General features: G+C 33.2%; 4 protein-coding genes and 1 long non-coding RNA gene across 6 annotated transcripts; 4 read left to right on the top strand and 1 right to left on the bottom strand.

Moving 5' to 3' along the window:
• On the top strand, positions 1–1,184 carry MAKR6 (membrane-associated kinase regulator). The gene is made up of 2 exons (XM_085739848.1): positions 1–786; positions 891–1,184. Exons 1-2 carry the CDS (start codon positions 135–137, stop codon positions 902–904), a joined length of 666 nt encoding a protein of 221 aa, XP_085595974.1. The 5' UTR covers positions 1–134; the 3' UTR covers positions 905–1,184.
• Positions 1,185–13,624: 12,440 nt separating this feature from the next.
• On the bottom strand, positions 13,625–15,671 carry LOC146958333 (histone H3.3-like; the record flags this gene model as incomplete). Its single annotated transcript, XM_085752005.1, has 4 exons — positions 13,625–13,936; positions 14,038–14,128; positions 15,320–15,396; positions 15,507–15,671. Coding segments are annotated over 4 exons (504 nt in total), but the record flags the coding sequence as incomplete, so codon positions are not given.
• On the top strand, positions 14,152–14,790 carry LOC146958334 (uncharacterized). The gene is made up of 2 exons (XR_015024616.1): positions 14,152–14,259; positions 14,297–14,790. It is a non-coding gene; the product is annotated as an uncharacterized LOC146958334 (long non-coding RNA).
• A 1,239-nt stretch (positions 15,672–16,910) lies between the features above and the next one.
• LOC146958335 (protein FAR1-RELATED SEQUENCE 5-like) lies at positions 16,911–17,666 on the top strand. The gene has a single exon (XM_085752012.1). It carries the CDS (start codon positions 16,911–16,913, stop codon positions 17,664–17,666), a length of 756 nt encoding a protein of 251 aa, XP_085608138.1.
• A 251-nt stretch (positions 17,667–17,917) lies between these two features.
• Positions 17,918–22,262, top strand: LOC146958336 (protein FAR-RED IMPAIRED RESPONSE 1-like). Of its 2 annotated transcripts, XM_085739850.1 has the most exons (4): positions 17,918–18,065; positions 18,261–18,332; positions 19,878–19,941; positions 20,671–22,262. In XM_085739850.1, exon 4 carries the CDS (start codon positions 20,891–20,893, stop codon positions 22,196–22,198), a length of 1,308 nt encoding a protein of 435 aa, XP_085595976.1. In that variant the 5' UTR covers positions 17,918–18,065; positions 18,261–18,332; positions 19,878–19,941; positions 20,671–20,890; the 3' UTR covers positions 22,199–22,262. The 2 variants fall into 2 exon arrangements, with proteins under 2 accessions (XP_085595976.1, XP_085595975.1); XM_085739849.1 differs by having other exon boundaries at positions 19,878–22,262.
• Positions 22,263–22,477: the final 215 nt, after the last annotated feature.

Genomic DNA, 22,477 nt, shown 5'->3' on the forward strand with positions numbered 1-22,477 from the left:
ATATATTAAGGGTGTATGTGTGTACAAGTCAAAATATATGTGCATAAGAGAAGTGTCTTCTCTAGCTATACCTACCTTCTTTCCCCTTCCTTTTCCTTTCAAATTTGAAATTTTCCCCTAAAAGAGCTTCAACCATGGAAATTTCACAGCCTCTTTCTATTGAAAGCTTCTCATACAGTTGGTTAGTGAACCTAAAACCATCATTAGAAAGCCTAGATAGCTCCTTTAGATCTACCCTAGATGCATATGATGAAGCTTCCTTCATTGAGATGGATCCAAGAATGCCACCTTCTAAAAGATTCTTCATGAACACACATGATTCCAACAAATTTGATTTTCCAACCTCACAATCCCCTCTTACTCTTGTTCATGCAGATGAACTCTTTTCTGATGGTTACCTTATGCCTTTTTTTGTTGAATCTTTGAAAATGGAAGAGTATGAAACCTTAGACTCCAATAATACATGTCCCAATTCATCTTCACATGCACCAAAAGGTGGTGTTCCTAGATGTCATTCCTTAAAAAGATGCAGAACTTTATCAAGGAGAATATTTTTGAAGTATCTAAATTTCTTAAGGCCTTTGTATAGAAAATTAAGGGGTCATAAATCAGGTTCTAATATTCCATCTGTTTTTAAAAGAGGCGAGTCTTCAATGAATAAGAGATACCATAATTCAGAATCATCTCCAAGAATTAGTGGAGCTTTTTCTGCAGATGATTGGAGAAAGTCTTGTGATTCTGAAAGCTCAATACATGAGGCAGTTCTCCATTGCAAAAGATCCATTGGTATGTACAAGTTTACAACATAAATATATGCATAAGCTTTTTCTCACTATAGAATTCTGTAGATTTTTTCTTGTGTCCTAACATTTGACATTTTTTTATGACAGAAAGAATAGACTAAGGATGCTGCACTGCATAGTGAAAAATGTGAAGATAAATAAGATGCAATGAAATTTGATTCAGTGTTTTTCCGGATGGACAGTGAGTTTGAACAAATGGCAGTGACACCGAGATTAACCGATGTTGTTGAAACTTCAAAGAATAGCTTTTGACGAAATCGTGATGGTTCGCTGTGATTCTGTAAATTTTACCGTCAATCCAAATGAGCAAAAGTTTTTTATTTATATAACTATGATGAAAAAGAGATGCCACTTTATTATTGTATCTAAGGTTTTTTTTCACTTCTTGTGGAAGTTATTTATTTATTTTTTCAATTATGGTTCATGGTGGTACAAATCAATGGAATAAAATCAAATAAAAAAAAAAAAGGAAATATGAACAAACAACAATCCCATGTGAGATGAAGAAGTATGAGACCAAATCATCACCAGCCACTCATGTTGTCTCCATTCTCCTTTGGTTAAAGGATATGTGGTTGGTCGGTCATTATTCATGCAATGCATTCAAATCCAAATTTCCAAAAAAGAAAAAGAGATAGAGTTGAATTTTATTTTTTAATCTTGTTGATAGGGGCGGGGAGAAATTCTTTTGCTGCATATGAGAATCTGCTTTTTTTTTCCTTTCTATTTTAGTATATGTATGGTTCCTTCAATAACTTATTTTGATAAAGTTTCTTCAATAATTTTGGAACTAGAAGTTTAAGCTAGAAGAATCACTGTATGTATATATGATATAAAATATAAATAATGCCGACTACTACTTTTTTTTTTTTTTTTTAGAGTAGACCCTTCATTACGTTATTTGTTCAATTCTTTATACAAATACAATCCAATCCATGACATACCATGGTTATTTATTTTATCTTCACCTGAGTTTGAAGCAAAGAAAAACCAAATATATGAATGTGTTATTGGTACCAAAATACAATTTAACTAGAAATCGATTTTTATTGATGGTTGAATATGTTAACTAGAGAAAACTTACACCCTATAGAAAAAGAATACACAATTCACACATCAACTATGAAAAGAGATACTCTACAATTAGGTATTACAAGACAATTCTTATCTCCCTTGAAGAATTAGAGAGCTTGGTCTCTCTCTTCATCCATCGTTCAATAACTATCATCTCATCCTTTTCTCCTTCGTTTCTCTATTTATTAATTTTTTATTTTTTTGGTACAAACCTTCGTTTCTCTATTTATTTATAAAATTAAACAACATAATCGGCATAATATATGTTTGTAATTGCGCATAATAAGAAGTCTAGCAATACTCTCAAAAGAATCAACTTGTCCTCAAGGTGAAATGAAGGAAATGATTTCATGTTATTGCAACGGGTTCCAATTTGATTTCAAAATGGTACTTTCAATTTCTTCCCTTGCAATCATGGCTACATGAAAAAGTTCTAATAATGCTCAATTTTATTCACCCAACTTCATCTCCTAAGAGTAAAGGAATTTCTACTTTCCTCCATTTTGTTAATATAGTAAATGTCACAAGCGTATATTTTTCCTCTATAACTAGTGATAGAAAACAACCCTCGCTATTGTAATTTACTCGTACTTTAGAGATGAAAATTCACTTCACCTCAATAGATGTGACAGCATTTGAAATTATTTCCCTCATAGATTAGCAGCAGACCTAAAGTTCATCTAAGATTAGTGACGAAATTATGAATTTCAATGTAGATTTTTAGTCAATTGTTAGTGATAGATTTATGAACTCTGATGGATTTGTTGTTGTCACAATTTGTGATGGATCATTAATTCTCTCCCTAATGTTTTGCAAGACCCAAATTTGTTTTTTTGAAGTCCAGTTCGTCGTTATAATATTTTGTGACATAAATATAATACATTAGTGTTGGATTGCTGCCCTTTCTAAAGTTGATTTTTCTATTAGTAATTTGATTAGCTTCTACGGGATTATTGTATAATATTGATAATACGAGAGACTAGATTTATACAACTTTACAATTTTCAAGGACCAACTCGGGGATTTATCTATACTCCATCCGTTTCAAAATGAATGTCGATTTAGGCTTTGGCACACAGATTAAGAAATGGAATGAAATAATCATTGGATATAACGCTTTTACTAAATTGTCCTTACTTTATAAGAAAAAGACAAAATTAAAGTTGCATTGAAAATTGTGTGAGAGAAAAGTTAGAGTATTTACTGAGGGTAAAGTTGGAAGAAAAAAATTAAAGTTGTATTGAAAATGTAAAGTGACACTCATTTTGAAACAATTTTTTTTGGCTAAAGTGACACTCATTTTGAAACGGAGGGAGTAATTTTTTTTTGAGTGTAACACCATTGCACAACCAACATTGAGAAGAATTTTTTGGGTAAGTAATATATACAATGGGCATTTAAATCAACATATAATATTTGAAAAAATTCGAAGTCTCGCCTTAAAATAAAAAATAAAAAAAACTCTTGAAATGTCTATTTTACTAGAAATGACACTCTTTTATAAACTCAACTCATTTCTCATTTAATAAGGATGAGTCAGACTCTATATAAAGACGAGTATTAGAGTCATTGATTCAAACCACTCATGTTTGTATTCATTCACCAAATTCAATAATGTTGGATGTAAGGGGGGACCGAGATTGCCTGCGGTCAAAATGCACGTTGTTTTGCCATTGTTTTGCATCTCAACTATTAATTATAGATATAGTGGTTTAAATTAACTCAGTTTAAAATTATTCTAAACAATCTTGACCACTCATGTTTATATTCATTCACCAAATTCAATAGTGTTAGATGTATGTAAGGGGGTGCATTGAAAACAGCAGAAATCCCACATAATATAAAAATAAATATGAAATGAGTTTATAAAGAGTGATATTCCTCACTTTACAAGTTTGTTTTGTAAGAATGAGTTAGACTAAATATAAAATTTTAATTTAAATGTTATGAAAAACTCAAAAAGCTCACATTGAATATAGTTTAGAGAGAGAAATCATACTTGAGATTTTTTTTTTTACATAGTTATAATCTAGAAGAGTGCGAGAAATACTTTTTTTTTTCATCACTCTCTCTAAAACCCACTCATTTATTGGATAAAACTCGTATGAATTCTGCCACTTTATGTGAAACCTATTTCTAAGGTGTATGACTCACATTAATTTTATCATATAAATGAATGAGTATTACATTATAAGTGTTTAAAAGATAATGTTTCTAACACTCCTCTTGTAATCTTTAGTGTATACGGCGTAAAGTAGTAACCATATACCTGGAGTTGATAATCTATCACTTGGAGTGTGAACAAAAATATCAAATAAAAGCCACAATATATATTAGTCATATATATAGGACAATGGGTCAATGTTATGTCGCAATTGCATAGCATTTCATTGTACTTTATATTCAAGAGATAGAAGTAACTTCTTTATTTAGAAATGGAATAGAATCAACACTGCAAGTGGTGAATAAATATAGAATTATTGGACTGTATATGCATGTTCCAAAAGTCTTATCGACTGTGTACAAATCATGAATAAAACTATCATGGGGGGACAAAAATGCATGCATATGTTGTCCATAGCAATTGCTTATATATGTGAGGGATAAACTTTACATAGCAAATATAGCATTAATTAGCTTCATATGCTTACCAATATGTGCGTGATTGAACTAACTAATTGTTCAATGCATCAAATTCAAGCAAGTTCTTTGCATGTGGTATTTGTGTTGTTCCTATTTCACTGGAATTATCTAACTTATAGGTTTGAAATTAGATAAGAGAGAATACGGAAACTTGGAAGGTAGTGGCTATATTTGGATCAACAAACAGTATTTCAACCACTAAACATAGTGAAATGTCCCTATGATTTATTGGTACTTCCATATCCTTTCTTCACTAAAGATTGCTAGCATATTGACATGAACATAAATAATTGAAACATGCAAGCATGACAATGATCTTCCTTCGTTGTTGTTGGTTGGTTTGCTGTAATCAACTTACCATTGATTCACCCAAGCTTGGAATGATTCGGTTTTTAATGGCAATATTTGCACTCATTCTTATCAGTGTTTCGCGGTCTTGGAGGCTTTTCCAAAAAATTCAAGGACTGCGTTTACTATTATCTAGATTTCGGTGATTTTTGTTGTTTGGAAAGATCGTAATAATAGGATTTTCCAAAACAAGTCGGATCAGCTTGAGACACTTGTAGAAAAGGTTAAGCTCCAAATATATTGGTGGTTGAAATCGCACTATGTCTTGTTCGATTTTGATTACCCCTATTGGAGGCTAAACCCATTATGTTGTCTACAAGCAATAGTGTAATTCTTTTTTATTCTGTTTCGGCTGGTTGTGGCCTAACATTGATGTAAATTTTTTCTTAATAGTTTCTCTTCAGCACACCTTGTACTTGAGGAACTGTCTGTTTCTTTAATAAAGTTTTGCTTAGTTTCTTAAAAAAAAAAAAATTATACAAACTTTTAGTTATATTTTGACATGATATTCTTTTTAAATTATGCATATGATGTATGATTGAAAATTTGTGTACAAAGTTTACACTGCCAATATATAGTTATTAAATTCTTATTGATTGATTATTAAAAAAATTATAATTATTTTCTCACTCTTTTGCTAATAACAAAAAATTACAGAAAAAGTTTATTATTTCCCTTAAATTAAATAAGCTACGATTTAAGGGTTTGAGATACCTTTTCAATGGTGTCATACTTTAAGATCTATACTCCTTAGAAATTAAAAGGAAAAAAAATTAAATAAATGAAAAAGCTTATCAAAATAGCTTTCGTAAAAGTTGAATTTCTATTTTTAAAATAAACTCCTATTTGTCAAAGATTATATAAATATTTTATTAAAGAAAAGAGTATGGGCCCAACCAATAATGTCAAATGGGTTGGCCATGAGCCGGTCCGACCCGATTCATTTTATTTTTCTTTTTTGATTATTTACTCTTTTATTATATCTTTTTTATATATTAATTTCTCACAATTATCTATTTACTAAAATATAATTGGATGAATGTAAAAGTGTAAATAATTTTTAAATTAATATTGATCGTTGATTAAACTCTAGATTTATACTTTCAATTGAATCAAACTAGTAATTTATAAACTTAAATTTTAAGCTAAATTTAGCCCTTTTTATTAAGTTTACATATTTACATATATTTTTTATTAATAATTTTTAAATTAGTTGAGATTTTTTTTATAGAAAATGTATCTTACTAACAAAAATTCAATGAAAACGTATTACGAGTATTTTTTAACAAAAACCACCAACAGAGATTAGAGATTAGTCACTGCTATACATTGGTGGAAACTTCTTACTAATATCATGGTAACCCAAAAAATTAAATTAATCTCTTAAAAGTCATAGACAATGTGATTTATGATTGATTTAAACTTTAATGATATTTTATTTGTAGAGCACTGCTAGGGGCAGTCGCTCTTGCACTTGCGGTTGGCCACTCTCTCATGTATTGGGGACACGTCACGTGTTTTTTAATCTCTCAGACTGGCAACCGGCTGAACAAGTATGCTATATTTATTAAATTATTATATTATTATTCTCAAAATTGTGTTGTATCCGAATCTTAATACATCATCAATCCAACTGCTCCAATCTCCATTGTTGCTGCAGAATGAAGAACCAAAGAAGACTAATAACAACAAAGAGCCCATCTTATGCGATTTCTTTTTTTCAAATAACAAATCTCCTCTGTGCCAAACCCATTGAATTTTTCATATCAAATCCCCCATTGCAAGCTCTCTATTGCTGCTACAGATTGAAGAATTAGATGGTAATGACAGGAAGAATCAATTGTCATTGCATAACTATAAAAGGTTGCCTTGTGACTGTTCACAGAGTTGTGGATGTGTTTTGCAATTCTGGGTAACACAATCAATTTTTTCGTTTTCCTTTTCTTTTTGGGTATTTGTAACGTTGGTAATTTTTTACTTTTGCTTTGGATTCATTGGATGCTTAGTTATTGGTAGGAGAATATGAAATTAATTTGACTTGACCCTTTCTGAAATTTGGGGAAAGATTTGTTTTTTGGTTGATGTTCAATTGATTTAGGTGATGAAGATTGGTTTTCATGTTGCCGTGAATGTGATGTCGGTTTCCTTCCTTATGAGGTTGCAGCAGCTATGGAGTGTTTAATCTAGGGGATGAAGATTGGTTCTGATGTTTGTGAACAGTAGTAGATAAATCGAATTTGTTGGATATTTGTATGTTGGCTTCACTTTTGCCTAAAACAAATATTCAATTCAGATGTGGAACACAATGTTCCAACATCCAGACCTGGTCTGTCCGTTCTGTGGTTTGCCTATGTTTACGCACGAGCTTGCTTGATTGAAGGAATCCACGTCAGCTTGAGTTGGTCTGAACCGTGTGCAATTATGATGAGATCAGAACATATGTGATTTCTTAAGGAATTGTTAAAATGACTTAGGAAAGTATTTTTAAGGTGACTTTTAATGAGCCTACTTTCTAGGAGTTTCTTTATCCGTCCATGTAGCTTAATCAACAAGTCACTGATCCGATCTGAAGCATGATTGAAGGAATGACACGCCTTGCTTCAGTATATAAAGGAGACTGCAAGACCTGAAGAATTATTCAAGACATCATTTTGAGAAATATAGTTTATTTAGGTTTTGAGTCTTTGTGAGTTCTACTCTTGTATCTGTCGATGCAAGTTTAGTTTTGTTGTATTGTGAGCCTTTCGTGTATCATCTTGATGCATGTTTAGGACTGTGCCTTGAGTTGTAACTTGTTCACTCCTCCGAAGCTTTTAAGCAAGGAGGTAGGTAGATTGTGTACTACACCGAAGTTGTGAAACAAGGTGTTAGTTGTCATGTTTTGAAGGTAACTTCATCTGATTTGATTGAGTCTGTAATCTGATAATCACAGGGGTTGTGGTTGACTGTAGGGAGTGAGATGAGATCTCAGATCTAGGAGTTCCTAGGTTGAAGTCTGTACGGATAGGTCCTAGGTCATATAGTGCAAACGTGGTTTGCTGAGAGCTATTGAATAAGGACTACACTAGTGGATTTCCTTCCTGGCTTGGTAGCCCCCAGATGTAGGTGACGTTGCACCGAACTGGGTCAACAATTCTCTTGTGCCTTTTATCTTTCTGTTATTTACTTTCCTTGTTCATTTTCATTTACTGCTAGCATGATGTTCTAAACATCTCATTCAACATCCGTAATCTGTGCCGAGTGTTGAAACATCTCGTAGAACATTCTGTTGCTAGCCAGCCAGAATAACAGAATTTTTTTAAAATAAATAAATAAATAAAACAACAAAGAACTAAAACTTGGGGACTCGGTGAACAAGTAACTATGTTTACAAAAAGTGCGACGTGGACCAATCTGCTAGAGAGTGTCAAACCGCGAGTGTGAGAGCAACTCCTGCTAGCAAGGCTCTTTATTTGTATTTTCATCATTTCTTTAGTTAAATTTTTTAATATTAGATTAGGTTTAAAATAAAATTCTCGATCAGTAATATCTAAGTTTTATCTATGATTTGAAAAATATTTGCTATGTCTTACTTATCTCTCGATTGTATTTTAGTTTTATCTATGATTTGAAAAATATTTGCTATGTCTTACCTATCTCTCGATTGTATTTTAGATCATCAAAACTTATTTTCATCAAAAAAATTTCATCAAAAATTTGAGGGATAAGACCAAATCTCAAATTTTTACCCAACTTTCATAATTTAGAATATCAACACCATAACATGCAAAAAAAATAAATTTAGAATATCAACACCATAACATGCAAAAAATTTAAAATAATTGTTGTTTATGAAAAAAATCAAAACGAAAAATATAGTAACAAAAAATAAAATAAAAGTATTCAAACAAAATAATAAAAATTAATGTCGATCATATACAATGAAAAATCTATGTATTGTAAAATGGGGGATCTTACCCCCCGCAGAAAATAAAGAAACTTGAAGAATCTCATATAACTTGTATTTTTCTCCATAATAAAATAGGTGTTGCCTTCATAAATAAATGTTTCTGACAAAATGAATGCAGAAAATTATTGTAAGAGATAAAATAGAGTAAATTGATATTAATTTTAACTATTTTGCATAATTTTTTTTAACCATTTACAATTTTAGTTTTTATCACTCATTTAATACTTAGCACACACATTAATATATAAAATACATTATATTTTGAAGAAAAAGAAACTCTGTCCTACACATCATAGACTATTTTTTTGCCCACAACACAAAAAGTTAATGGATCCGCCATTGATCATATGAAAAAACTAACAATAAAAGTATTTGAACGAAATTTCAATCTTGTTGTCTCTTAATTCTTTTTTAGCTCAATTATAACATTAGTGGTGGCAACGAGAGCTGTCAAAACGGGCAGCCCGGCTCGTTTTGGCCCGACCCGGTCGGACAACGGGCTTTTTAGGGCCGGGCTGAAAAGCCCGGTTTAAATATGGGCCTGAATAATAGAGCCCGAGCCCGGCCCTATACGGGCTCCCGGGCTAACGGGCCAGCCCGTATCTGTTTTTTTTTTCTTTCTTTAACTGACAGCTAATTGATGCAGAATGAGTTTCTAATTATCAAAGGGGGTTTCAAATTTCTTTGAAATTCACCCAAAACAAAACAAAGCACAAGATTAGCTTAATTAATAGTACCCATACAAGACTTGAAAATTTGATCTTTCACTTGAAATGGAACGTAACAGCATCATAAGAACAAATCCAACTCATAAAACAGTTTATAAGCACAGTAAAAGCTTCAATTTCAACATTTTTTTCTTTCAATAAGCCCTGAGCTAGAAACGTTAGTGTTTCCAGATGAAGAAGCTATTTCTCCAGAACCCATTGTTGTTAATGCACTAAAAATTCATCTGGGTTGTTGATTTTACCGTTTCTGAAACTCGGCTACAACAAAAGTGAGTCAAAAATGGGAATGAATAATTTCAACTCAAATTTAACTGACGAATAATAAATTAAAAATGGAGTTTCGTTTAAAATGGATTGAATTGAATTGAATTTAGAGATGAAATGAAACAGACCAAGGTGAAGTTTACGTGAGCTTGTGAATTGTGAGGATGAGATACGATAGAGAGAAAAGAGAGGGAGGCCGCCGGATCTTGTGAGATGAGATACAAAAAGAGAGAGAGTGATATACGTGAGCTTGTGAGTGAGTGTGAGTGTATTAGGGTTTTCTAAGGATTAGGATTATTTGGGTCGGATTACTAATTGGGTTGTCCAGTCCAGTGTTCAAAAATAACCCACTTGCATTTTTTGCGGGCTGGCGGGCTGGCCGCGGCCCGGACGGGCTAGCCCTAACGGGCTACTGGCTTTTTCGGGCCGGGCTAAAAAGCCCTGAATAAATTCGGGCTGCATTTATTCGGCCCAGGCCCTGCATTTTATTCGGGCTTTCAGGCCGGCCCGTATGGCCCGACCCATTTTGACAGCTCTAGTGGCAATAGTGCTTATTGTGGTGTGGTTCGTGACCATGAAGGCACACACGTTCACTGTTTGTTTTTCTTGTGGCTAGGGTTGTTGTTCTAGTCTAATGGTATGGTATAATTGTGGGCGTTGGTTAATGGTCTTGAGCTAGTTACTGTGACTAGTGTTATCATTTAATCGGATTCATTCATATGTTTTAAGTTAGTGACTCAATCTCAAAGTTTTCTTAACAGTTTATCAAGGTGTAGGTGCGACATATTCCTTGCGAGGCAAATTATATGCAATATTCTTTTGCAAAGTTTAGTTGTAGTTTAACTTTGCCTCTTTTGTATGGAAGGATGACTCATGTAGTGGTAGTTAGTTCTTTTTCTATGGATGATTGTTTGAGTTCTTGTACCGTATAAATAGTGCTAACCTTCATGTCCTTCACATCGGCAAAAGGGGTGTGGTTATGGTGCATAAGGAAAATCCTTATGCACCATGCATAAGTCCATCCCATTAACCTGTAGCCCAATAGAATTGCTTCCTACACCCCCCAAACCCGAAAACAAAAGAAAATTGGCCAAAAAGCAGAAACACAAACGCGTTAACTCACTGCACAAAACGGGAAACTCCAATCTCCACCACCGTCGAAACTCAATCTCCACCACTGTCACTCAATCTCCACCACCGTCGTTCATCATCATAACCGTCATTCACCACCGGAATCTCAATCTCATCATCAACACCACCCAAATTTTGTTACGACGCCACTGCGTGCATCGTCGTTCCATTGTTACGACGCCGTCACCGTTCGTATTGCCAAATTTTGTTGTTGCTGTTCCTTTGCTTCCTTGGTCGATTTTCTGTAGAAGCTGGGTAATTTTCTCTTTCGAATTGAATTGATTTGCTATGTTAATTGAGTTAATTTTTGGTTATTGTCTTTTTATCAAAACTCTTTTTTCATCTTGTTGGTGGTAAGCTGCATTGTATTCAAATTAAGGAGAGATACAGGTGAGGTTAATCACTAATTACTGTGATTTTAAGTTCCTGAAATTACAGTGTTTAAGCAATGTTTTTGGGTGTGTTTTATAAGTTTTGTAAGTTTTATCCGTAGAAAAACTCAGATCAGGGAGCTTCTAATATTTTTGTGAATTCTATGTCATATTGGTTCGAATCGGTCTGAAAGTTATCTTATGTAAAATGGTGTCGTGTGAGATACAAAAATTTACTTTCTTGAGTTTGAACACTCTGTTCTAATCTTCTTCCTTTTGTATATCAAATTTATATCAAATTTCATCTACTTTCTTGTCATTGGTGGCATGTTTTCACACTCCAGAATGGTTTCTTTATAGACAGAGTTGTGAAGCCACACCTCATATTCACATGTTTTACAAAGCTATGGGATGATTATTTTGCTTTGCAGTAACCACAAGATTCACAACTAGTACTATGTTGTGCTTGTTGTTTGGGATGATTTCAGTTTTATGTAGTTTTTACGCAACTAGTGGACTTTGTTCGAGATTAACAAATGTGTAAAATTATAATTGTCATTCATTTTAGTGCCTAGTCTGTCATAATATTGTATCATAACTTTGTTAGAACTTTGTTAAACTCTAAAAACTATGCAAAAACCATTGTGTTGTGGAAATAGTTTTGGTCAGTTGTACTCCAAAACCATTAGATGTATTTAATGGTTTTCTTTGATCATGCAGGTGAAAAAAACTAAAGAGCTAGAGCCATTGCCATCATTCAGTTTTGGGCTAACACAAATGGAGGAGGAGGAAAGGAATGACACAGCTTCATCATCTGATGGTGTTAAAATAAGGAGCAGAAAACAAGAAAGTCTAAGGGTAAAGAAAAGAAGCATCAAAAAAAGAACCAACAAAATGTTGCACAAGATTTTGATGAAGGAAGTTCAGATGATGAAAATTATGGGAAGAATGGCAAGGCTGCAAAAACTATGGTTTTGAGAATTGGAATCTGTTCATCAATATTAAGCGACTCAAGCAATTGCAAAAGAAACTATGTGGAGAAGGCAGCAACTTCATACTTTGAAGAATTGATTCAAAAGCTAGCACATTAATGTTTTTTTTTTATTGAATTTCTGGATTTCTAGATTAGTGTTAAGTTTCTTGTTAATGTTTGTATCAAGTTTATGAATTTCTGGATTTGTATCAAGTTTATGGTAAAACAGACTTAGGGGTATGGAATACTGAAACCATAAGTATGGTTTAATGGTTTTGATAGTTAGGTGTGTCTTTTTATAGTATCTATCATATTATACTGTTCATCTTATTTAATTTTTGGCCCAATAATGTTCAATTTAATTTAATTTTACTAAAATTAGGGGTATGGAATACTGAAACCATAAGTACGGTTAAATGGTTTTGATAGTGTTCTATGTGAAACTAAAATAACTGCCTAATGGTTTTAAATGAAATTATTAATTTGTTTTAAACAATTTATCTTCTAGAAAAAGAAAACATACTTTTGTTTTATTTTATGTTTGTTTTTCGTGTTAAACCTCTCGAGTTTCTACGAAAAGTGACATAATCAGTTGGTTGTGTCTTTTTATAGTATCTATCATAGTATACCGTTCATTTTATTTAATTTTTGGCCCAAGAATGTTCAATTTTATTAAAATTAGTTTTCAAAGTAACCACTTAATAGTACACATTTTGATAGTTTTCAATGTGAAACCAAAATAATTGTTTAATGGTTTTGTAATAAAAAAATGTGATAAACATTAAAATCATTATTAAGTAACCACTTAATAGTACACACTTATAACCTATTAAATAATTGTCAAATGGTAAATAAAATAAAAAAATAGTGAAAATTATTATTGATAAATGGTTTTAAATAAAAACTATTACTGAAACCATAAGTATGGTTCAATGGTTTTGATACTGTTCTATGTGAAACCAAACTAACTATCTAATGGTTTTGTAACAACCTATAATCATGAATACGTAACAACAAAGAATGTGAATGTTATAATTTCCAATAACAAGTGCTCCTAAAAGAATAGTGAAAATCATTATTGATAAATGGTTTTAAATAAAAACCATTATTGAAATCATAAGTATGGTTTAATGGTTTTGATAGTGTTCTTTGTGAAACCAAACTAATTGTCTAATGGTTTTGTAACAACCTATAAGCATCAATATCAAAATAAAGAATGTTATAAAGAATGTGAAATGTATAATTTTCATAATCCAAATATTCCCAATAAAATCTAGTACAATTTTTTTTTTTTTTGAGGGATAAATCTAGTACAAACTTATAATAGTACAAACTAATCATAATCCAAAATATGTCTGTTGTTAAAAATTGAACATTATAAGTTCAGAACTATACAACGCATAAAAGAAAATTCAATTCATAAAACCCTAAATCCTTCCAAAATACTAATCCGCCATAACCCTCATAGCACCTTCACCACCCTAAGCACGTTCACCGCGAATGCGACGAGCAAGCTGAATGTCCTTTGGTATAATTGTCACCCTCTTAGCATGAATTGCACACAGATTGGTGTCCTCAAACAATCCAACCAGGTAAGCCTCAGCTGCTTCCTGAAGTGCAAGAACTGCATGGCTCTGGAATCTCAGATCCGTCCATAACAACAATATCAAAAACAAAAATTACAAATTAAATAAACCAAAGAGGAACAAGATTTCACACAAACTCGATTATGAAACTAATTAACAATATTTACTTTGAAATCTTGAGCAATTTCACAGACAAGACGCTGAAATGGAAGCTTGCGGATCAAAAGCTCAGTACTCTTCTGGTACTTACGGATCTCACTGAAAATAACATCAAAATTAACCTTTGGTTTTGGAGTCACAATTTTCTTATTGTAAAAAGCTGATAGTGACATCCAGATTATGTAGTGTACTTTCATGGAGGTTCAATGTTAATAATAGTACTTAATTATGTGTTGAAAATAATCAAACTAACCAGATTCTTATTAGGCATAATATATGAAAGGCTTGCATTCACTTTTTGCAATGTATTATTATACAACAAGTTTTCTAGGCAGCATAAATATCTGGAAGATCAGGATTAACAGAGAACCTAAACCATCTTTTTTTCTCCATATATTTCAAACAAGGCTGCAATAAAAGTCCAATTATAACAGCTGAGATACTTATGAGAAAGACCTTCAAAGTAGCAAGAGCTAAAACCACAAATATTAGTACTGTTGGAACTATACACATCAACACTGCTCCAATTTTCCCAACAGGTATTTTATAATTTCTAGATACATTTGGAAACTTTATCCTTAACTTAACAAATGCTACAAACTCCATAAGCATACCAAAACAGTACATAAATTTTCAGCTGCTACAATTTCTTGAAAACTCAACCAAGAAAGCAAAACCACACCAGAAGCTGAGAATAAAATACCAATAAGAGGTGTTCCATAACGTGACCTTTTAGCAAAGAAATCAGGAAGCATTCCTCTTTCAGCCATACCTAGAAGCTGAAATGAGTCACTACTCATCTCAGCTACAAACATTCCCATATTTGATGAAGCTGATGCAACTTGAACCCATCTTCTTAACCAAACACCTCCAATAACTCTACCAACTTCTGAAAAGTAACCATCACTCTATAACTCTCTATTAACTTCAACAGCACCAGTTCCAACCAAAAGAGGTAAAAAGTATCCCAAAACAACCAAAACAACATCATAAAGAAGTGCTTTTGGAAGAGTTTTACCAGGATTATTCACTTCTCTTGCAAGAGTACTAATTGAATCCCAATAGTTCAAATTCCAAAACAATGTATTCAAATATAAACCCCATTTAACACTCTTCAAATCCATCATCTTCCACCTTTTTGGTTTTATTCTAGGAATTGAAATTAACCCCATAACAACAACGAAAACCTAAAAATCATAAACCGCAAATTCAAAATTCCTAAAAATTATGAATCCAAAATTCAAATTCAAAACTCTGAAAACCTAAAAAATTAGGGGAAAACGAAATTACCGAAGTGTGGCGGTTCCAGGACGGTAACGGTGAGGTTTTTTGACTCCTCCAGTAGTAGGAGCAGATTTCCTAGCAGCCTGAACGAAAAAAGCGATGAAATCAATCGAAAAATTTGAATCGAAGAAAACGAAACCCTAACATCGAGAAAACGGAAAACAAATCAGTTACGGCAGTGAACGGTGGTTACCTTGGTGGCGAGCTGCTTCCTTGGAGTCGGCGCAATCCCGCCGTGAATCAACCGAAAAACGACGTCGGAGTTACGGAGGTTACGGTGGCGTGCGAGCAAGGTTGAGTCGTATGAGGTAGGAGAAGATTGTGGGGACTGATTGTGGGGTCTGAGGTGAGAACCATAAGATCATTACAAGTGTCCAATTATCTGATGGTTGTGATTAACTTATGCATGGTGCATAAGTTATGGCTTATGCACCATAACTTTTGCCCGGCAAAAGTTATTATGCATAAGGATTTCCTTATGCATGGTGCATAAGCAAATCAGAACCATTAGATCAAGGACAGGTGTTATAATCTGGTGCTTCAGCTCAAACATATCACAACCGTCCGATATTGCACACGTGTTCTAATCTTGAGCTTCAGATGCTACAGTGTTTCGTCCCTAACAAGATCGCTTTTCTCACCGTTTCCGTCACCGGCGTCGTTTCACGATTACGATTCTCACCGTTTCTTGCCGTTCCGACGTGATTCTCAGCCTTGCTCGCTTCTCCGACGTTATTTTCACCCTTCTCTCCGACGTGATTCACCCTTGATTCGTGCGATTCAGAAATTCATCTTGATTCGTGCGATTCAGAAATTCATCGCCAGCACCTCGATTCTCACCGTTTCTCGCTGCTGCAACTTGATTCTCATCCTTTCTTCGCTTCTCCGACGTGATTCTCACCTTTCTCTCCGACGTGTTTCTCACCTTCCTCCGACGTTATTCACTCCGACGTATTTCCCCGGCGAGTTATTCATTTATATGATTCAGTCTGTTAATTCGATGCAATCTGTGATATTTTTGCTAAATGCTAAAAAACTGATGGTTCAATCATTGAAAATAAATTATTGTTGATTATATAAAATTACTGTTGAATCATTGAATTGAAAACTGATGCTTTAAAATTGAAGTTAAGGATCATTGAATTGAAAATTGATGCTATAAAACTGAAGTAAACTGAATCATTGCAAATTATTGTTGTAGTAAGAATTTTACTTGATTGAATCATTGCAATGGTTGAATCATTGCAATATGTGATATTTTAGTTCAGTTGACTACATCAGTTGATTTGATTCAATCTGTGATGTTTTTAACTCAATGTGAATATTCAACTGTGATTTTTTAACTCAATGCTATAAAACTGATGATTGAATCATTTAAAATAACTGTTGGAGTATGAATGTTAGGGATAATTTGATAGCAATTTAGCTTATTACTCACCAAAACCATTTCCACAGGCCAATGGTTTTGGAGTACAACTCACCAAAACCATATCCACAGGCCAATGGTTTTAGCATAGTTTTTCAGAGTTTTTCAGTAGTTTCAATTTATCATATCTAATGGTTTTTTTGTTCTTAATAGTGTTTGTTGCTGTTTTCAATGGATTTGATATCAACTTCATCTGAGAGTGGACAATTGACGGTTGAAAATTTAGTTATTGATGCGGATAGTTCTCGATGTTACTCCTTTAGTGATAAAGAATCATGGAGGTCTTTGGTCTTTAAATCTATAAAAGAGATTGAAGATTTTTATTTTAATTATGCATATAACACTGGATTCTCTGTTAGGAGTATGTTGAAGTCCAAAAACAATTCACAAAATAAGAAATCGGATAAGGTACATTATGTGCGTTATGCTTGTAACAAAGAAGGTTTCAAGAAGGGAAGTCTGCTTAATCCTAAAAACAGGCCAACATGTGACAGTCCAGTTCTTGTTGAGTATGAGAAAGCTAAAGAAAAACCAGAGGAAAGGGTTGGTTGTAAAGCTGGAATATATTTGAAGTTGGATGAAGCGTTGAATGTCTATAAGATATATAGGTGGGAAGTTGATCACTGTCATCCATTACATAAACCAGAGCATTTGCGCTACTTGAGATCATTTCGAGAAGTAAATGAAGTTCAAGGACAACTTGCTTTAATAAATTCTAAAGCTGGAATGTCGATGAGAACATCTTATGAAGTGATGGGTCAAGGAGTTGGAGGCACGGAGAATCTTCCTTTTCGATTTTCGGACTTAAAGAACTATCTAATGACAACTCGTCAAAAGGAGATGGTGGCTGGTGAACCAACTGTTATTCAAGAATTCTTTAGAAATGAAGCTCTCTCGAAACCAGGTTTTTACTACGAATTTTCTTAAGGGGGGAAGACTGAAACACACCGTTTCATTAAAAACATATATTATTAAAATAAATAAATTAAATTAAATTATAGTTGATAATAATAATATTTAAATAAATAATAATAGTTAGTAGTAATAGAATAAATAAAAGCTGAGGTCTAGAAGCTACTAAACCCATTCCCTTTATTTCTTTCCTCCATTCCCATTGTATTACTTTCGTTCCCTCTCTGTTCTCTCACGGCAGGAAAAATTTTTTTTCTTTCTTTCTTTCTTTTCTTTCCCTTCAAACATCAAATTTAAGCTACAATCAACATCCATTGGTAAGATTATAATCTAAACAAAGCTTTTTCCCAAATTCTACAAGTGCTTTTGGGTTTATTTTGGAGATTTCTAAGAAGAGAATAGTACCCACTCTTGGTAATTACTCATTGAGGTTCTTTGAGGCATATTTATCAACTTATCTTCCAATTAGTGTATGTTTAAGCATGATTAGGTTGTTAGATATTAATTTTGGAGATTAGAGTATATGTATTAGAGGATTTAATGGTTTCTATTGATATTAAGGTTCTGGTATAAGCTTCTAAATTTTGGTAGAAAACTATTTATTCTCAGATATGGGGCTGGATGCTTCACATGCTTCTCCCAGGGTGGTTGGAGAGCACACTTAGTTGATTCGTCGTAACTGTGAGTTGATAACGATCATTATCATATATTTTCACTATTAATATTATGAATATTTTGATAAATTTTCTATGTTAAAGTGTTTTATAAAATGGGGAACACACCCTTTGAACATTTTTCTTCTCATTGATACTTATGTTTAAAGTCATCGATATTATTATGGTCTCTATTTGGATTTATCTATGACTTATTGAGCAAATGATTTGAAAATAGAGGTTTGATTGCATATACTATGACATGAGTTTTGAGATATGGAGAAATACAGTTTTGAGAGATATGTTTTTGGGAATTTTCGATATTAATATATACTCACTTTGACGCTACTTATGATTTATAGAGATTTGGAGTTAAATGGAGATTTGATTGCATATATTTGTGCACTAGTTTCGATATGTTCCTAAAAAACTAGTTTTGATATGTTCTAAAGAATGGTTTCGGAATTGTGTTTTTTTTTGAAGATTTTCGTATTAATATGTACTCGATGTGGATTTGATTTGGATTTACTTATGACTACAAGCGGTAGATTTTCTATTGAGTTTTGATGGTACATATTTTGATTCGATATGTTGAAAAATATGGTTTGAGAGACGTTTTGAGAATTTGTTTTGAAAATTATGGTTTTAGTGACGAAGACCTAGTATGTAATTTCAATTAGTTAGAGTTACCCCGTTAGATGGAGCCGCCCCTATGGAAAGGCCACCATTAGGAGGAGAGGGCTATCAATGAGAGGTAAACTCCCTAATTGAAAATGTTTTATACTTTGTTTTGAGTCGAGAGAAAAGAGCTATCCGTTAGATGGAGCCGCCCCAATGGAAAGGCCACCATTAGGAGGAGAGGGCTATCAACGAGATGGAGCTAGTTCTCGATTCACCCATTTGATTATTTTCACTAAAATTGGATTTTTTTTATACTTTCTTTAAAGTTGATTATTTTGGTATAATCAAACTGAATGTGATTTTATATTCTATTTGAAGTTGATTATTTTGATCATTTTCATTAAATGGAGTTTTCTATATTTTCTTCAAAGGTTTTTACTATGATTTTCATCAGTGTATTTTTTAAAGGCTTTTATTATGATTTTCGGCGATATATTTTCTAAAGGCTTGTAATCTTATTTTCACTTATTTACAACCTTGAGATTAGAAATATTCTAATTCATGATATTGATTTTCACGTACAATGATATATTTGTGTTGCTTCTAAATGTTAGATATGTGATGGCTTGTAGTAAGGTTATACTAGAAGGATAAACTCACGGTTTAAAATGTGTTATAAAATTTCCCTAGTAATTTAGTTCATTTTATTACAGTTTGGTTAAACAAGCTAAGAGCAACATATTTGTTATGTCGGCGACATTGGATTCAGAAATATTCCTATTTGATTTTGGATTAATAGAATTTTATACAGTTACTAGTTTTGTAAATGAGCATTAGATTTTGAGAAACTTAATTACTTGTGCCCATGTGTGTTTCCCTTCTAGTTGGTGATGGTTGTTGTCTCTCACTAAGTCCTTGTGGCTTACTCTTTCATTTTCTATTTTTTTTTCAGATTCCCAAGCAGCAAAGTAGAAAGCTACTAGTAGACTTGAAGTTCATCTGTGTCACTCTTTGTGGTAGGTTTCCTTGATGGATGTCTCTTTTGTTTATGTATATGTTGAATCAGAGTATCTGCAACTATTTGGAGTTTAGAAATGTCTCACTTTGAGTTGTACAAATATGTAAAATGACACTTTGGAATTCTGGTTGATGATAATAGTTTATGAACCGAATTTACTTCTTGGAAATTATCGAAAATACAGAGGATACTCCGTCGAAATTTAGTGGATATTGTTTTGAAGTGAAAGTCAAATTGTAAATAGTCTGAATTTTAGTTTGTCAAGTGTTCTCGATAGGCTTGCCGAACTAGGACGTTCTAGTTCGTGCGCCGGTCACGATTGTGAATTTTGGGTCGTGACAGTTCTGGTTTAGAATTGAAGGTTCTGGTATATGTGTGTTAATTTGGCTCTTGTGTGTGTTTAGAATTGAATGTTTATATTGATTGAAGGTTTAAAATTTAATGTTCTGGTTTATGGGTGATCCTATCTTGCCTTAGAATTTGTGCTCTGTACAGCCATGGAAAGATCATATGTGTTTTTTTATCGATGATAAATAAATAGCTCTTTCTGTGTTTGCGAGTTTAGACATCTCGCTTGAGAAGTTGTGCTATGTCCAGCTATGCAAAGATCATAGGTGTTTTTTTTACAGTTTTTAAATGAATAGCTTTTTCTATTTACACAGCACAATGGTTTTATATTTTTTAAATATGTTGTATTTTGTTCTGATTTGGTTCATTTACATTTCAGCTGCCTTTCTTGGTTTTGACAATCATCGTCAGAGTGTGTTATTTGGTGCTGCGCTACTGTATGATGAGACATCAGCTACTTTTGATTGGTTGTTTACAACTTTTTTGAAGTGTATGTCCAATAAGAAACTCAAACCATATACACAGACCAGGCTGGTGCGTTGTTGAAGTCAATTCTGAATGTTTTTCAAGGTGTTTTTCATGGTCTTTGCTCATGGCACATGGGAGAGAATGCAAAGAAAAATCTCGGCTCTCGTGCAAACAGTGCATTTTTCGATGAGTTAACTAATTTGGTTTCAAATGTCGAAGATGAATCAGATTTCGACTACAATTGGGATCAGATGATGAAAAACTGTTTTAATGGAAGGCCTACTTCGGACTTTAAGTGGCTTGTTCAAACTCATTCAAATCGTATGCATTGGTCTTCAGCTTGGGTGAGGTCACATTTTACAGCTGGTTTGAAAACGACTCAGTTAAGTGAGTCTTTCAATGCTTTTCTTCGTGGATTTTTGCAGTCAGACCATTCACTTGTTCGATTCTTTAGTCATTTCAACATTATGGTTCAGAGAATGAGGGATAATCATGCTGATTTGGACTTCAAGGCTGCAAACACTAGAACAAAAAATAATTATCCCAATAGTCAGCTTATGCGGTCCGTAGTAAACAAGTATACACCATCTTGCTTTTCATTTATTCACAGTCAGTATGACCTTTCCTTCAAATACTATTATGAGGAGGACACAACAAAAGGGTCTGAATTGAACAAGTTCTTCAAAGTTTTCACAATTGAGAAGGTTGATTATAATTACGATGATGTTGATAATGATAATGAGAGGGTTTCGAATGTTGATGTTTTGGATGCAGAACTTGAAGAAAACCTTTCCCCAAGGTTTGAAGATCATAATCGACTTGATGAAAGGGTTGTCACAGTCGACATTAGGAGCAAAAGTTTTACTTGTTCATGTCGTATGTTTGAGAACCGGGGTTTCTTATGTCGACATGTTTTCAACATTTTGGAGGTCTTAGGTGGTCATGTGCAATATCATTTTTTGAAGACTATACCTGCACAATATGTTTTAAAGCGGTGGACTAGAGATGTGCGTCCGTCTGTCGATAAGCTGAAATCTACCATGAATGTCGGCACTAAAGACACCACTCAAGCACAACGATATCAACAAATTTGTGCTGTTACAGTTCAACTTTCTACACGTGTTTGCGCAGATCCGGAGGCATCTGAAATATTTCTCAACGGTGTTCTTGAGGCAGGGAAAAAGGCAGAGGAGTTTCTTCTTTCTAAAGGTATTCATACAGATCGATCATCTGTTACGCCTTCTAAGTCTTCAAAAGCAGTTGCTGTCTGTGAATCATCTGTTGGGACTGCACCAAAGTTCAAAGAAAGACCAAATCCAATTAGTGAACCTACAGTCACTAGATCTGAGATCTCATCTCACTCCCTACAGTCAACCACAACCTCTGTGATTAACAAAAATTCTAGTCTTTCTCTATTTTTCTATGCTGACATGTACTAACAGAGGGTTTAGTGACCCTTTATGTTGGAGCATTATTAGTATATGTAACATGGAAATACTTCATTTGCTTGTGACTTGTTTCTTATATTTAAAACATAATATTGTTGCTATTAGCTAACAAAACATCACAAGATTGTGCCTTTTTTGATTCCACAACTCATCAATTATCAAATGACTGAACTACCCTCTTGATTTGAATAATGAAAATCTTGAGGCCTTTTCTAGTTGATAGATGATACAATAATACATTTTTCACTTACTATGGCATACTTCTGTTTA

Source organism: Medicago sativa, chromosome 1, assembly GCF_051527215.1.
Source record: "Medicago sativa cultivar Bolivia chromosome 1, Bolivia_mono, whole genome shotgun sequence".
Taxonomy (NCBI): Eukaryota; Viridiplantae; Streptophyta; class Magnoliopsida; order Fabales; family Fabaceae; genus Medicago; species Medicago sativa.

What these genes read in the sequence shown, in the direction of transcription:
- MAKR6 (XM_085739848.1), top strand. Translation starts at nt 135, where the DNA reads ATGGAAATTTCACAGCCTCTTTCTATTGAAAGCTTCTCATACAGTTGG.
- LOC146958335 (XM_085752012.1), top strand. Translation starts at nt 16,911, where the DNA reads ATGGATTTGATATCAACTTCATCTGAGAGTGGACAATTGACGGTTGAA.
- LOC146958336 (XM_085739849.1), top strand. Translation starts at nt 20,891, where the DNA reads ATGGGAGAGAATGCAAAGAAAAATCTCGGCTCTCGTGCAAACAGTGCA.